This window comes from Furipterus horrens, unplaced genomic scaffold (assembly GCF_987537825.1).
Source record: "Furipterus horrens unplaced genomic scaffold, mFurHor1.1.pri manual_scaffold_13, whole genome shotgun sequence".
NCBI classification, from domain to species: domain Eukaryota; kingdom Metazoa; phylum Chordata; class Mammalia; order Chiroptera; family Furipteridae; genus Furipterus; species Furipterus horrens.
The window spans coordinates 55576233-55592820 of record NW_028327183.1 but is presented as its reverse complement, the minus strand read 5'-3'; the positions used below and the strand labels follow the sequence as shown (position 1 = coordinate 55592820).

The 16588-nt window shown below is 49.2% G+C and overlaps 1 protein-coding gene across 1 annotated transcript in view; it reads right to left on the bottom strand.

The window, feature by feature from the left end:
- LOC149995456 (leukocyte immunoglobulin-like receptor subfamily A member 6) overlaps positions 1 to 16588 on the bottom strand; it is a 48209-nt gene that overhangs the window by 10271 nt on the left and 21350 nt on the right. The window contains exon 7 of the mRNA XM_090261158.1: positions 11315 to 11461. Coding sequence (XP_090117284.1) covers positions 11315 to 11461 — 147 coding nt within the window. The remainder of the gene's footprint in view (positions 1 to 11314; positions 11462 to 16588) is intronic.

The window sequence follows — 16588 nt, the reverse complement described above, 5'->3', positions numbered from 1 at the left end:
AGAGAGAGAGAGAGAGAGAGAGAGAGAGAGAGAGAATAAGAAGAAGGAGGAGGAGGAGGAGGAGGAAAGGAGGGCAAATAAGGGGAATATAAGAAGGAGAAGAAAAGAGACAGGAAGGGAAGAGAGGAGCTTGGTCAAGTTGTTGTAACAAATTACAAATAACTGGGTGGCTTTTGAAAAGAGAAATTTATTTTATTTTTTCCAGAAAGAAGGCCATAGATGATTCTCAGATGGCGATATATAGATAAATTGATTGCAAGATAGGTAAAAAGAGAGAAAAAGAACCTGAGAGTTAGAGATACAGAAAGAGAGAGAGAAATGGATACATAAATACATAGATTCACAAACGCTGTGATATTTGCAGTCATCAGATCACATGACATTTTTCTGTTGTGAGTTATATTTTTTACATCAAGAATGCAGACAGACACTTCTGGCCAAGATAGAAGCATATACAGACACGCTGTGTCTCCCTCCACAAATTGGAAGGAACACAACTACCTCAGAACTAGAGACAACCAGAAGTTCCAGAAAATCAAGCTGCATGGAAGTCCAACAGACAAAGATATAAAGAAGAAATACTCATCCAGACAGGTAGGAGGGGCAGAGCCGGGGTGGAGAGGATGTGGTGTGGTGGCGGCAGTGGCAGGCCAGTGGAAAGCACAGTCAGGAGGGACACCTGGGGAGCGTTTCCAGCTCCTAACTGGACCTCACAGCTCAAGGTCCCAGCTCCTGGGAAAGTCAAGCCTCATTGCTCCTGACTGTGCAGACCAGTGTGGGTTGGGGTAGAGGCAGAAACTGCCTGTCTCAGCAGAATCCGCTTGCTAAAGAGAGCCCCCATTGTCCTAGAAAATCCACAGACCCACCTCCTCTGGGAATGACAGCCACGGTAGCAGATAGAGGGGAGCCTATTCCGGAGCGGTAGTGGAAGAGGTGTCTGGAAAAGGGGCAAGTACTGAGCTGGTGGCATTGTTACCTCGTGGACCCCTCCCCCGCACACAGCGCCACAATTTGGTGAATCAGGCCGCCCTGTACTGACGAATCCCTAAGGCTCTGCCCCTAACAATGTAACAGGAGCCACAGCTCTACCTGGGATGCAGAGGCAAACAAACACAGGAGCCTGTCAGAATGAGGAGACAGAAAAGTATGACCCAAAATGGGAAATGGGTCAAGGTTCCAGAGGAAGAACTAAGCGACGAGGAGATAGCCAACCTAACAAACGAGGGGATAGCCAACCTAGCAGACCCAGAATTCAAAACACTGGTGATAAAGTAGCTCACAGGCTTGACAGATATGCTTGAGTATGGCAAACGCATAAGGGAGGAAGTGAAGGCTATGCTAAGTCAAAGGAAGGAAAATCCACACAAAACCAAAGGTCAAGGGAAGGAAATCAGGGTTCAAATAAATGATTTGGAACATAAGGAAGAAAGAACAGTCAACCAGTGTGGAATGAGAAAATAAGAATTGAAAAACATGAGGAAAACTTCCCAAATCTTGTGAAGGATGGACATACGGGTCTGGGAAGCATGGAGGGTCCCGGGCGGGCTGGACCCAGAGGGGACCACACCAGGACGCATCATAACTGAGATGCCAAAGGTGAAAGGTAAAGACAGAGTCCAGGGGCAGCAAGAGAGAGGCAGAGAGTTGCCTACAGGGGGGTGTCTATAGGGTCCCTGTGCCTGCAGAGCTCAGACCACAGAGACACGTCCCCTCTCGCTGTGCAGGCAGGTCCAGTGCCACCGTGACCGTGAGCACCAAGGGCACATGCAGGGAAGGAGGGGAAGGACACGCACCCCTCCCCCTGACCCCAGAGTGTGGCTTCTCTTTCTACCCCAGCCCCTCATGAACTTCTCCTTTTTCTTGGCAACAGCGTCCACCCACTCCTTCCAGGGAACCAGCCTGACTCACTCCTGCTCCTCCGAGCCCGTTCCCTGGGCAGAGCTGTCCCCACATCCTGCGTTCTGTCCTCTGGTCTTCACCCCTTGAGGACAATGAGTGGGTTAATGCTCTCATGTTGGTGACAAAGCTCATTCTTAGTTAAATGCTCCTCCACCGTCCACTCCCCTTGTGTTATTGAGCAGTAATACTCAGCCTCGGGGCCTCAGTTTCACCACCTGCAAACTGTTGACATGAACCACCACTCCTTAGAGTGACTGTGGTAGCTGTGCCTGGAACATGGAGGGACCCGTCCTTGCTGATTTCCTGATCCGATGAAGATGTGTGGGCTGAGAAATGAGAGGGTCAAGGTACCTGACTCTACAGTCAGGGTGGATGGTCGACAGGCCCCCTCAAGAGCCCCCATGTGCTCCTAATTTCTGAAATACACACCAGGCTCAATGCAGAAAAGGAGAAGTAAAAGTTCCCTGTATCACAGGCACCTACCACAAATAAAACAGGCCAAAACTGAGTGGCCGCCAATGCCTGGCATGAGCAGGGGTCATCTGATGGGAGGCTCCACTCTGTGGTCGGAAAAGATTCTGCTGGGTACTCCCATGCAGGGAGGGGACTTGGAACAAAAGGCAGTTGGAAGAAGTGTTTCCCCCTCCCCAGCTTTGGGGGTTGACGCTGGGATATCTGTGCCCACTGACGGCCCATGGTCAGCACTGAGCCATGTCCCCTGTGTGTGTGAAGCTGAGTCAATCCAGTGTCATCTGACATGGGTGTCTGGGCAGGCTTGTGTGAGGCTCACATTGGAGCCATCTTTTCGTTTTTTTTTAAATATTGTATTTATTAATTTTCAGAGAGACGGGAAGGGAGGGAAAAGGAAAGAGAGAGAAATATAAATGTGTGGTTGCCTCTCACATGCACACAACTGTGGACCCAGCCTGAAACCCAGGCATGCGCCCTGAGTGGGAATCAAACTTGCGACCCTTTGATTCACCGGCCAGCACTCAATCCACTGAGCTATGCCAGCCAGGGCTGGAACCATCTTTTTCCAGGCACTACATGGTCAGATGCTAAGTTTGGGGAGCGCACACCGCGGGGTGGGGCACGTTAGCCCTTTCAGGTCTGAATATCAGGACAGAAAAATCTCTATGAACAACTGGACGTGTGGGAAGTTCATTTCCAACAGGAATGGACATCAAGAAGAAACCCTCCAAACGACACCTGGTGGTGTGAAAGGTTGTCTACAGAGCCATTAATGGGACTAAGATTTCTGAGAAAACACTAGGAGTATATGGAACTCATTTTAACGTAAGCGTGTTTAAATATCTGGGAAAAATAGGGAGATCCAAGATGGCGGAGGAGTAAGTGAAAGCTACACTAACCTCCTCCCAGGAGCAGTCTGGATTTACAACTTAATCGTGGAGAAGTCATCTGGAATAACCAACTGAACAATAGCTGGAGAGAACTCATAACCACGGGGAGACAGAAAATGCCGCTATGTCACAACGTGACCAGTAGGGAGTGCGGAGATGAGAAAGCACTGAATGGGCTCCCACGGTGGCAGCTGAAGGGACTGAGAAACAGCTCAGCAGCTGGGAGTTGCCCCTGAGAAGGGCAGGGTCTAAACCCCCAGCTGGGCTTCCCAACCTACAGCAAGAGAGTGGAAAGTAAAATAGTATCCAGCTGTGAAAAGCAAAAAACCACAGGATTTCTTGCTAGCTGGAAAGAGCTGGAGAAAAAGAGTTCTTAAGCGGATCATGTACAAAAATATTTTGGCCCCCACTTACCCTGGGCTCAAACAGCGGGAAGGCAGAGAGGACCAGATCCCAGTGCTGACTCGTTCCCAGTACTGCAGGCAGATCATTCCCCTCTGAGTGGCGTCAGCCTGAGGGGAAGAAAAGGCCCTGCCTACAGGAATTAAGTTGCCACACCCTCGGTCCTTAAACCTGATGGCAAATCACAGATTGAATAGATTAACAAGTAAAGGAGGCAGACAAAGGCAGTAGATCCCTGTCTCCAACAGGCTGCCTAGGGCCAGACTGGTACACTATCTGACGCCACCAGGGGCAGATCCAGGAAGTGCAGATCAATCTAAGAAGCAGCAACAAACAATAAGAGTCACAAAAATGGGGAGACAGAGAAACAACACCCCCATCAAAAGGAAAGGAAGAATCCCCAGAAAGAGTGCTAAATAAAATAGAGGAAAGCAAACTATCAGACATGGAATTCAAAACAGGTATTCTGGGGAAGATCAATGAGCTCAGCGAGCTCAAGAAAAACTACAAAGAACTCCAGGGAAACTACAAGGAATTTACAGAGCATTACACCAGCATGAAGAAGGAATAGAAATTTTCAATAAGATCCAGGAACAAATGAAGAATACAATTTCTGAACTGAAGAACAAAATAGAAGGAATTAAAAGCAGGCTAGAGGAAGCAGGAGATCAGATCAGTGAGCTGGAGGACAACGTAGACAAAAATTCCCAGACAGTGCAACAAAACGAAAATAGACTGAAAAAGAATGAAGAGGTTTTAAGAGAGCTGCAGGACAGCATAAAACATAATAATATCTGTATCATAGAAATCAGAAGGAGAAGAAGAGGAGCAAGGGATAGAAAACCTGTTTGAAAAAGTAATGACAGAATATTTCCCTAACTTGATGAGAGGAAAAATCATGCAAGTCCAGGAAGCACAGAGGATCCCAATGAAGGTCCACTCCAAGACACATCCTAATTAAAATGACAACATTGGAAGACGAAGAGAGAATAATAAAAGCAGCAAGAGAGAAACAGCTAATAACCTACAAGGGAGCTCCAATAAGGCTACCATTAGATTTCTCAACAGAAACACTACAAGCCAGAAGAGAATGGAAAATTTATTTCAAGCAATGAAAAACAAAGGCCTGACCAGGGGCAGATCCAGGAAGTGAAGATCATTCTAGGAAGCACCAACAAACAATAGGAGTCACAAAAATGGGGAGACAGAGAAGCAACACCCCATCGAAAGGAAAGATAGAGTCCCCAGAAAGAGTGCTAAATGAAATAGAGGGGAGCCAACTATCAGATATGGAATTGAAAGCATGTATTATGGAGAAGCTCAATGAGCTCAGCGGAAACTACAAAGAACTCCAGAAAAACTACAGTGAACTTCAGAAGAACTATAAAGAACTTACTGAGAATTATACCAGCATCAAAAAGGACATGGAAGCTATCAATAAGAGCCAGGAGGAAATGAAGAATACGATCTCTGAATTGAAGAACACAGTAGAAGGAATTAAAAACAGGCTAGAGGAAGCAGAAAATCGGATCAGCGAGCTGGAGGACAATGTAGACAAAAACTCACAGACAGTGCAACAAAATGAAAAAAGGCTGAACAAGGCTGAAGAGGCTCTAAGACAGCTGCAGGACAACATGAAACGTAATAATATCCGTATCATAGGAATTCCAGAAGGAGAAGAAGAAGAGCAAGGGATAGAAAGACTCTTTGAAAAACTAATGACAGAAAACTTCCCTAACATGAAGAGAGAAAGAACCGTGCAAGTCCAGGAAGCACAGAGGGTCCCAATGAAGATGAACCCCAACAGGCCCACTTCAAGACACATCATCATTAAAATGCCAACATTCAAAGACAAAGAGAGAATCCTAAAAGCAGCAAGAGAGAAACAACTAATTACATACAAGGGAGCTCCAATAAGGCTATCATCAGATTTCTCAGCAGAAACACTACAAGCAAGAAGGGAATGGCAAAATATATTCCAAGTAATGAAAAACAAAGGCCTACAACCAAGAATACTCTACCCAGCAAGGCTCTCATTCAAAATGGAAGGTGAAATAAGGAGTTTCCAAGACAAAAGAAGGCTAAAAGAATACATCTCCACCAAACCAGCATTGCAAGAGATGCTAAAGGGTCTGCTTTAAGAAGATGAAGAAACAGAGAGAGACAGAGAGGAACACGAGTACAAAGGGGGAAAATGACAATGAATAAGTACTGAAAGAAAGAAGGAACTTCTACCATTTGCAACAACATGGTTGGAACTAGAGAGAATTATGCTTAGCGAAATAATCCAGGCAACAAAAGAAAATTATCTTATGCTATCACCTATTACGGGAAACTAATGAACAACACAAACAAATGAGCAAAATTGAACCAGAGGTATGTAAACGAGGAATAAACTAACAGTAACAAAGGGGGAGATGGGAGGGAGAGAAGTGGTAAGAAGGGGAAGGGTCTAGTCAAAGAACATGTATAAATGACCCATGGACATGGACAACTGGGTGGAGACTGAATGTGGAAGAAGGGGGGGCAGGGTGCAGGGAAGCAAGAGGGGGAAAAAAGTGAGACAACTGTAATGGAAAAACAAACAAACAGAAAATTTTTTAGTGGGGGAAAAAATAAAAATATAAAGAATAGAAATGCAAGTTCAGTGAATATTAGAAGGACAAGGATTTTCCTTCACACTGTATATTTTTCTCCCTATCTGATCCCTCCAGAATTTGGCATTCTAAAGAAGTAAGTAATGACCTAACTTTCTTTGCATAAAACTAATAAGACCAGTTGTTAATAGAGGTTTTGTTTTTTCTTTTTTAACTAAGACTTTGAATGGAAAGTCATGCCTAAAGGAGACATGCTTGGACTTTGGTTGTTACCAAAAAGCTCTGAGGAACTGGTATTTACTTTCAAAGGTAATAAAAGCCCACGAGATAAAAGGCCTGGTACCTTGGATGGATGAGCGGTCCATAGCAATCTTTCCAGGGAAGGAACGAAGGTTGTTTTCCTGAAAGATGGCTAGAAGGGACCTTAAGGCACAATGGAAAACCAGGAGGACCTGGAAAAGACAGGTGTTTACAGGCAAGGCTGAATGCCAAGTATGTGGATCTGCTTCTGTGCCTTGAAGGGGAGACTGAAGGTCACCCTAAATGTTCCTTGCGTAAGTTCCAGCAAAGCAGAACTACAGATCATAAGCGATCATTTGCTGCTCTTGTTGTGTTTATGCAAATGAACAGGATAAATTAAAAATGGACTTAATGCAGTCCCTTTAATGACAAGGAGGGTAATCTTAGGGAGAAAAATCACGATTCAAGGAAGATCACAATGCCCAGTGGTAGACTATAAAGTAGTGCAGCTAACCACTTTAAAGTTTCTTTTCATTTAAAATTTGTTTTCATTTGAAAGTTAAACTATGTCTGTGGCATTATCAAAGATGTTTAATTTACAGGCAAGAAGAATGTCAAATGCCTTGCAACTGGAGGTCTTTCCGATAAGACAGTCCTTCAGATTTAGAGACTGGTATGTGGGTTATGTTACATAAATTAACATGGGTTTTCTGTTTTCAAATGGCATAAGCCTACGATCTCATTATCTGAGTGATCGTCTGTATGTATAGGCCCCACTTAATCCTGTCTGCATCGCTGCCTCCTGAGACTCAAGGGTTTGGCTGAACTAAGTGGCTGGGTTGGTGAAGAACGGGGTGGTCTGTGGGCTTCACTTTAAAACTGGTTTCTCTTTTCTGTCCTAAGGGCTTGGACAGAAAGAGCCCAGAGGCCTGAGAGGGGGGAAACCTAAAATAGTTCCCTCAGTCCAAACTAAGAATAATGGGCAAAAGGGTTTTGGACAGGTGAAATGTACCTGGCACACCTTCCTCCAAAGAAGCCCTTATTTTCCCTAATGTGGGACATTGAAAAATTAATCCCTGCCTTTTGTCATCTAGTGGTTATGGATTGAATGATGTCCTTTAACCCTGTTGCCCCCAGAATACAACAAGGATGCCAGCCTGTTAAACCAAGCATGCCGTTGTCCAGAGACAGCCAACCAGCCTGGAGTCTGCATGATCCTTCCCGTTGTGGGAAGGCCACCCTCCCCTCCACACCCCGACTCTTATTAGGGATTTCTGGACCCAAGTGTAGGTAGGACGACGACCATGTCCAGCTTAAAGGAACTAGAGGAGCACAAGACCCATTGTCCTTGATAAGATTATAAAGGGTCTTAAGTCTGAGAGGGGGGAATTGTTATTTTTTATTGTTAAAATATTTAACTAATTAATTAATTATTTTTTAAAAAGAAGAAGAAGAATATATGAAAGGGTGAGGCAAGAGAGCTTGTATGTACAACCCATGGGCATGGACTTGGAGAGGGGATTGTTGGGGAAGGGGGGTGCTGGGCGGAGGGGAGCAAAGGGGAAAAAATTGGAACTATTGTAACAATATAATCAATAAAATATACTTAAAAAAAAAGAAAAAAAAATAAACAAAAAGACCAAAGGAAAAAAAAATAAAAAAATAAAAAAGATTTTCATATTGTTATTTTGATACAAAAAGACTATCATTTTGTTGTCATTACTTTTTCTTTTTGCTCTGGGGTTTATTTCTTTTTAAATTGACTTTATTGGGGTGACATTGGTTAATAAAATTATATAAGTTTCAGGGGTACAATTCTATAATACATCACCTGTAAATTATACTCTGTGTTCACCACCCCAAGCCAAGTCTCCTTCCATCACCATTTATTCCCCCAAATGCTTCCCCCTCTTGTAGTCACCATACTGGGATTGTTTTATCTTTGCTGAATCTCTTTCCCATTTTCTCCCAGCCCCCAATCCCCTCCCCCTGACAGCTGTCAATCTGTTTTCGGTACCCATGAATCCTTTTCTGCTTTGTTTGTTAGTTTATTTTGCCCATTAGATTCTACATATAAACAGTCATATGGTGTTTGTCTTTCTGTGACTGGTGTATTTCTCAATGGAATACTACGCAGCCATAAAAAGGAAACAAGATGTTTTGTGTTGTTACAGCATGGATGGACCTGGAGAATACAAGTCCTTTTTAATTGCATACTTTTATTAAAATATAACCGGAGGCAATATTATATTAGCTTCAGGTGTACAGCACTGATTTTCTACTTGTGGATCTTACCATGCGCTTCCCACGCTAAGTCCAGTAAGCACGCGTCCTGTGCAAAGTTATTACACATTACTGACTGTGTTCCCCTTGCCATCCACCCCTCTGCTGCACCCCCTCCAGCAACCATCACTTATTCTTCCTGTCTATGGGTCTGTTTTGTTTTGTTTGTTTGCATGATGTTAAAAATTCCACATATAAGTGAAATCTTTCTCTGTCCGAATTATGTCACTCATCCTGATACGCTCTAGGTCCATCCAGGTGGTCACAGATGGAAGGATGCATTATTTCATACGGCAGATTTTCATTCCATTGTGTGTACAGGCCACAGCTTTCTAACCAGTGGTCTGTGGTTCTAACAGTTCGATGAGATCTTTTTCTAAACCCTTGATAGAATAGCTCAGGCTGGTGATTTTTAAAGGCTTTTTATTTTCTGATAATTTGCTCCTGGTTTTTACTGTTCTCACTTCACAGGTTTGACTTGTAATATTTGAACAATCATTTAATTAAACTCTTCACTTCTATTTTGGTTCACACATTGGTCATTGAGAAGTCTGCTTGCTTTATTCCCAAAATGTGGGGATATTAGTTATCACTAACTATGAAATCTGGGGACCCCCGCGGGGTCCCAGGAACTGCTGGGGGCCCATGTCAGGTCTCCAGGCTGGCTGGGGTCACTAGCTGAGTGTCCTTGGGGGCAGCTCCTGTACCCTCTGGGGTACCTGCAGGCCCCCTCCCTGGAGTGTGGGGTCTGGGTCCATCCTGGGCCGGCGGACGGCCAGAGCAGCGTACATGCTGGGCTCATCTCGGGGCTCTTCTGATGGGGAGGAACGGGGTGCCCTTGTGTCCCGTCTGACGCCCAAATGGTTCAGCTGGGCATAGGTCACATCCTGGGGGTCGTCCTCGGACCTGATCTGCTGGAGAGACAGTGAGACCGAAACACATCCCCTTGGTGCCACTGTGGAAATCCTTCATCGATTCTCTCTGTATCGTCAAGGTGACAAGTCCACTGCAGATCAGATGGGTCACTGTCCTGATGGCGTCTGCAGGGACTTCCTGAGCCCTGAGCATCTGGTATTTCCATGGATCTGTCTCTTAACCTAACGTGCTGTCTCTCACTCATTCGGCTCCAGCCACGTGGCCCATCTGGCTGAAGCAGCATGTGCTGCCTCAGGGCCTTTGCACCTGATGTTGTCTCTGTTATGGCCCCTCCCCCACCACACACTCTGTCTCCTGCTCTTGCTTTGTTCTCCCTCACAGCCCTGGCTCTCCAGGACGCCATCTGCCTGCTTGCCTGTGTGTCCCCTGTCCACAGGTGAGCGTGAAGAGTGTGGGGACCAGGCTGCCCCATGGCACCTAAATGCAGCCGGGAAAGTGACCCCATCACCACTGCTGCATGAATGAGTGAGGGGGACCCTGGAACCTGTGGGTGTTCACTTATTCATGCCTCCTCCTGAGACCTGGGGCTGCACAAGGTCAGACAGAGGACAAGAAGCCAGCCCAGGGGACCACCTAGGAGGGCCAGGAGGCCACAGGAAAGTGGGAGGAGTGAGTCACAGCAAGAGGTGGTGACCAGAAGGAGAGGTCAGCGTGGACGATAATGAGAAGCTGGTGAGGTGAGGACGGGGAAGGGACCACTGGAGTAAAGGGGGCGACAGGAAGGTCCTTGGTGGTCTGGACAGGAGCAGGGATCTCACCCGAGGGTCCAGCTGCAAGCCCTCCTCAGGCTGCAGGTCCTTCACAGCTGCATCTGTGGGGACAGAATGGGGTGTGTTTCCTGGCAGGTCCCTGGGATGTCAGGGCTGCAGACCCGCCTGCTCCCAGATGGGCCACTAACCCAGGGGGAGGGGAGGCACCAGGTCACGCAGTGGGGATTTCAGTCCCTCTCCCCACTGATCCCACACCTCCCGGGCTGTCCCCTTCCCCATGAACCCTCCCCCAGGGCAGCCGTCCCTTCCTCTCACAGAGGGGCTCTTCCTGGGTGTTTGCAGCTGGGCTGGATGACAGAGAGTCTCAGCCCTGGGAGGGGACGGACCCCTCCTGTGTGATTAAAGAGGAAAGAAGGAAACCTTAACAGACTTGATGGGTGCTTTTCAAATTAAATGAGATTGAAAATGAAAAATTAACTTACATTTATTTGTATGTCTGTGCTAACCTTGGATGTTTTCATTCTAGATTTTCCTTTTTTAAAAGAAGAGATTTTATTTATTTATTTTTAGAGAGAGGGGAAGGGAGGGGGAAACAGAGGGAGAGAAACATCCGTGTGTGGTTGCCTCTCACACGCCCCCAACTGTGCAGCTGGCCTGCAACCCAGGCCTGTGCCCTGACTGGGAACCGAACTGGTAACTATTTGGTACGGAGGCCAGCACTCAATCCACTGAGTCACAGCAGCCAGGGCTCTTTCTAGATTTTCTGATTTGAGATTCTGGAGAAATTTGTTTCTCAGCTGAGCGTCTCCATCTTCTTGTCTTTCCTGCAGCAGGTGCTCTGGGCACCTCTCTCCTGTGGACCCAGTTACCCTTGTTCCCTACTCACCTGATGTCCTGCCTTTGTCCTGACGCTGCCGGTGTCGGAGAAAGAGGAAGAGGAGGAGGAAGAGGGGCAGCAGCAGAACCAGGGCTACTGAGACCCCGATCAGGACGACCCAGTACCATGGCAGACCTTGGGCAGGAGTGACGTCATCTGTGAGCCAAATATGCCATTTAATGAGCACCTACTGTGTGCGAGGCACGTGCTGGGTCTGTTGATCATCTCCTCTGACCTCACAGCCCTCAGGCCCCACCCCCAGGGCCCTGAGGCTCAGAGAGGTTACCCACGTGCCCCAGGTCACCCAGCCTGGCCGGGCAGGGTGGTGACGGGACCTGGGACGTGGGGTCCCTGTGCTCTCCTCATGCTGCCCCCAGGTGACTGCAACCCTGAGCTCTGGGTTCCCCATCTACAGGGGACCTATCCTGTCTCACATGAAGCCGAGGGTCCTTCCTTACTACCTGCCCCCAGCACAGCAGGGACACGGGAGGGGCAGGGGCGCGGGGTGGACACTGTGTCTCTCCTGGGTTGTCTCACCCCCACAACTCTGACACCCCTGGGGGGGTCAGGCTGGGCTGGAGCACGGCCTTTCTGAGGTTGTGAGACCCCTTATGTCACCTAATGTCACTGCAGTCTGTGAGAAGGAGGGTGACCAGGATGAACAGACATGAACCCGACCGTCAGTGCAGAAAAGGGATCTCTGACCCCACCGCGGGAGCAGCAGAGCTGGGACCAGAACGAGGAACCACCAGCCCCCCACAGAGATCCTCACTTACCGCTCTGCTGACCTGACTCTGTGGTGGGGGGTCCTCCATCCTCAGGGCCGCCTGGAAATTCAGGATGGGGGTGAGGGGTGGGGGCTGCCTTCTCCGCACCTGAGCCTGGCTCCTCCCCCAGCCTGGGCCCCACATGTCCCTCTGCCATGCCCCCCCACCCCCCATCACCTGCAGCCTCAGAGCCCTGAGGGCCTTTGGCTCCAGGCACCTCTGCCTGACTCCCTGCCCTGGGGACCCAGCCCATCCCTGAGTGGCCAGGGGACATGAGACCCCTGGTGGACCCTCAGAGCTCCCAGGGCTGCTCTGTGCTCCCTCTGAGCAGAGGTCACAGTGACCCACCAGCTGTGGGGATGGTCCTTGTGGGTGGGGGCAGAGGCCCCCAGGGGGTCCTGGGAAGGGGAACAGAAGCAGCTGAGGGTCGGGGACTAACCCTGGAGCTGTCATCAGACCCTTTCCTCCATCAGCTGTGTGGCCCCCAAGACATTTCCCTGCCCACTTGTCACCTCTGAACCCAGGGGAGCGGGAGGGGAGGCAGGATAGGGGGGTCTCTGAGGGGCACATCTCTGCTGGGCGGCCATCACTTAGACCCCTCAGTCCCCTCCAACCTCAGATGTCTCCCGGGGACACAACCCAGAGCTGACGGCTCAGGAAGGATGGGGTCAGGGGCCCTCACCTGAGACCAGGAGCTCCAGGGGGTCACTGGGCAGTGACCACACCTGGGGGGTGTTCCTGTAACAGCCGTAGCATCTGAACGTCCACCTGCGGCCGGGGGTCACAGGGCCCACAGGGAACAAGGTCTGGAAGTGCCCACTGGGGTGTGGATGTGAGTCCCGGGTCCAGGGGAGCCTGTCCTCTCCTTCCTCAGTCAGAATGAACCTGTCAAATCCCTCCCATGAGCCACACTGGAGGGTCACATTCCCCCCTGAGGTCACGACAGGGCTGGGCAGGGCTGAGAGGCTGGGTTTGCTGCTGTAGGATCCTAGGAGAGAAGGAGGCAGCGAGTTAAATGGGGCTCACACCTCACTCATGTCCCCCAGGGCTGGGCTGTGAGGGGAAGACACCCTGAGAGCACCGCCTTCCTGAGGACAGAGCCTGAGGCTGGGACCCCTGAGTGCCCTCTCACCTGTCACCACCAGCTCCAGGGTGTAACTGCGCTCTGTCCCGCCAGCGGGGCTGAGGTAGTAACAGCAATAGCTCCCTGCGTGTACCTCTGTCACATGTGTGATGGAGAACTTGACCCTGTCCCTGGGCTCCAGTGGCTTCTGTCTGTCCCAGGGAATTGGTCTTCCCCTTATGTCCATATAGTACTCCTCAGCCTCCACGGTCCCCTGACACCAGATGGTAACGGGGCTCTCCCAGGGGATCACACGTCCTGGCTCAGCCCAGATGGTTGGTTTGAGGAGGGTCCCTGGAAGGAACCAGAGGCTGCATTGGAAAGGGCTCCCCTACCCCCCATTCCCCCGCTCAGCCCACGTCCCTCCTCATTACCATCGCATCCCAGGACCCCTTGCTGCCTCCTGAGCCCCAGGGGTGAAGTAGAAGGTGGGACAGGGACCCTGGGGAGAACTCACCCTTCAGCTCGCAGGTTTTCTGGGCCAGACTCAGCCCTGGAATAGAGTCCCTGTCAGAGGTTTGCCCATCAGTGCCCTGTGCCCTCCTGCGGCCCCTGCCCGTCCCCACACTGACCGAGGCAGAGAAGAGCAGGGAGGATGGACACCATGCCGTCGCTGTGAGTGCTCCCGCTCCCCAGGGGGACGAGACCCTGTGCCTGAAGGACAGAGACGCACAGGATGTGGTGAGTCCGGGGCTGCTGCTCTTCCGGGCTCCCACCTCTGTGGACCTGCGGCGGTCGGATGCCCCGCCCTGGGCCTGGCGCTGGGTTTTTCCGTGACGTGAGCTCAGGAGGCCGGCAGGCCCCTTGGAGCCACTCAGCCCAGTTGTGGGGTCTCTGCTTGTTCCCAGGACCCTCTGCCTGGTCTGAGCTCCTGCTCAGAGAGGGCGGGACCCAGGCTCTGGTCCTCAGTCCACCCTCAACAGGCTGACTCCAGAACGGATTGACCACTCATGTTCCCCACCTCCCACGAACAAAATATACTTCTGGTGTCTGACTTGTCCATAGACAGACGCTCGCTGATCTCCTACTGCCTGCCGGGTGTCTGTGCCAGATCCAGAATTGCGTCTGAGATCCAGGGGACTGATCTCCTGTATTTCGAGAACCCTTCTTAGCAAGAAATCGGCATTCTAAGGCGATTGTTGCAATTAATGTGCTTAGAAGGAAGAAATGAGAAAAATTATGAGAACCGGGGACCTTGAAAAAAAGTTTTCCCCAAACATTATAAATATTTAAAATGTTCTGTGAATTATGACAAAACTTCTATGTGATTATAATTATATTAGAAGGCATTGAATAACAGGTAGCATAGAAAATCTCTTGTCAAAGAACACGCATGAATGAGCCATGGGCGTGACGACAGGGTGGGAACTGACTGTGGAGCCGGGGTAGGGGGTTGGGATGGACAGGGGAAGCCAAAGGGGAAAAATGGAGACAAGTGTCATAGAAGAACAATAAAAAATGATGAAAAGACATTTTCTACATTGTTTGCTAAAGAAGAAGTCGTTGATTTACTCTTCAGCCTGTGGCCCATCAGCATCAATTTTGTGTACGGAGTGAAGCAGGTATGAAAGTCACCTTGTTGGGCACTCACACAACTGACCCTGCAGCCCATGATGGGGAGGCCAGGGGCTCCCCCCGGCCCTGTGAGGGTCTCTGCCGTGACTCACGTGACTCTGCTGTGGTGTGAGTCTGAGCCTTCCTTCTGCTCCATGGACCAGGTACCTCTGCTTTTCAGTTTCTCAAACCTCCAGAATCTTCATCTGCTCTCAGTGACTGGCTTCCTCTCCCCCATGTCTCAGGCAAGAAGGATTCTGATGACATTTGTGGGGGCTGGGTGGTCTCACTGGGCTGTGACTGAGGGATCTGAGAGCTAGAGAGGAGGAAGTAGGCTGCTCAAGGGTCCTTCAGCCATCCAGGAAGTGGTAGTGTGTGTGTGTGTGTGTGTGTGTGTGTGTGTGTGTGTGTGTGTAAGCACGGAGAGTCCCTGGCGGGCTGGACCCAGAGGGGACCACACCAGGACGCATCATGACTGAGATGCCAAAAGTGAGAGATAAAGACAGAGTCCTGGGGGCAGGAAGAGAGAGGCTGAGAGTTGCATACAGAGGGGTGCCCATAGGACTATCAGCTGATTTTTCAGAGGACACTTTGCAGGCAGGAAGGGACTGGCAAGCAGTAGTCAATGTGATGAAAGGCAACCTGCAACCAGGATTACTCTACCCAGCAAGGCTATCACTTAGAATGGAAGGGCAGATGAAGTGCTTCCCAGATAAGGTGAAGCTAAAGGAGCTCATCATCATCAACCATTATTATATGAAATGTCAAAGGGACTTACTTAAGAAAAAGAAGATCAAAACTACGAGCACTGAAATGACAACAAACTCACAACTATTAACAGCTGAACCTAAAAAATAAAAACAAAATCCAACTAAGCAATCCAAAATAGGAACAGAATTATAGGTATGGGGATCATTTGGAGGGTTATCGGCTGGGAAGGGGAGGGGTAGAAATGGGCAAATGGTGCAGGGATCAAGAACAATAATCGATTGGTACAAAATAGACAGGGGGGAGTTAAGAATAATACAGGAAAGTGTGAAGCCAAAGAACTTATATGCACGACCCATGGACATGAACTAAGGGGGGTGGGATTGCTGGAAAGAAGGGGGTACTGGGCAGAGGTGAGCGAAGGGGAAAAAATTGGAACTACTGCAACAATATAATCAATAATATATACTTAAAAAAAGAAATCACATGATTGCCACTTACTTTTTGTGGTTAGAACATCTCAGATGCACCTCCCTAAGCCACTCTCGAATACATAACAGTATAGCTCAGTGTAACCACCAGGCTGTCCGTTAGACTCCCCGGGAATTGTTAGCCTTATGACTGGAGGCCGATGCCCTTTGCTCATCTTCTCCTTGTCCTACACTCTGCTTGGTGAGCACCGTGCCACTCCCTGTGTCTACGGATCGGCTTCTAGAGATCCCACATGTACGTGAGATCAGTGAGGATTTCTCTTTCTCTGTGCGATCAAGCTGGGTTAACAAATGCCCTCCAGGTCCATTCACGTTGTCTCAAATGGCAGGGCTTTTTGTTTATTTTTACTGTGACACTCTTACCGGTGTCCCCATTTCTACCCCACCCCCCTTGCCCGCCTCCACCCAGCCCCCACTCCCTTCCCTCTGGCCATCACCGCCCAGCCGACAGTGTCTGTGGGTCACGCATGTGCGTTCCTGGACTGATCCCTCCACCTTCTTTCATCCGGTCTCCTCCTCCATCCCCTCTGACCTCTGTCTGTCTGCTCCAAGTGTCCTGCCTCTGTTTCTACTTGTTCTTCTTTCTCATGGTTGAGTAAAATTCCATTTTATTTATATTCAGACTTTGGAATATTCCACA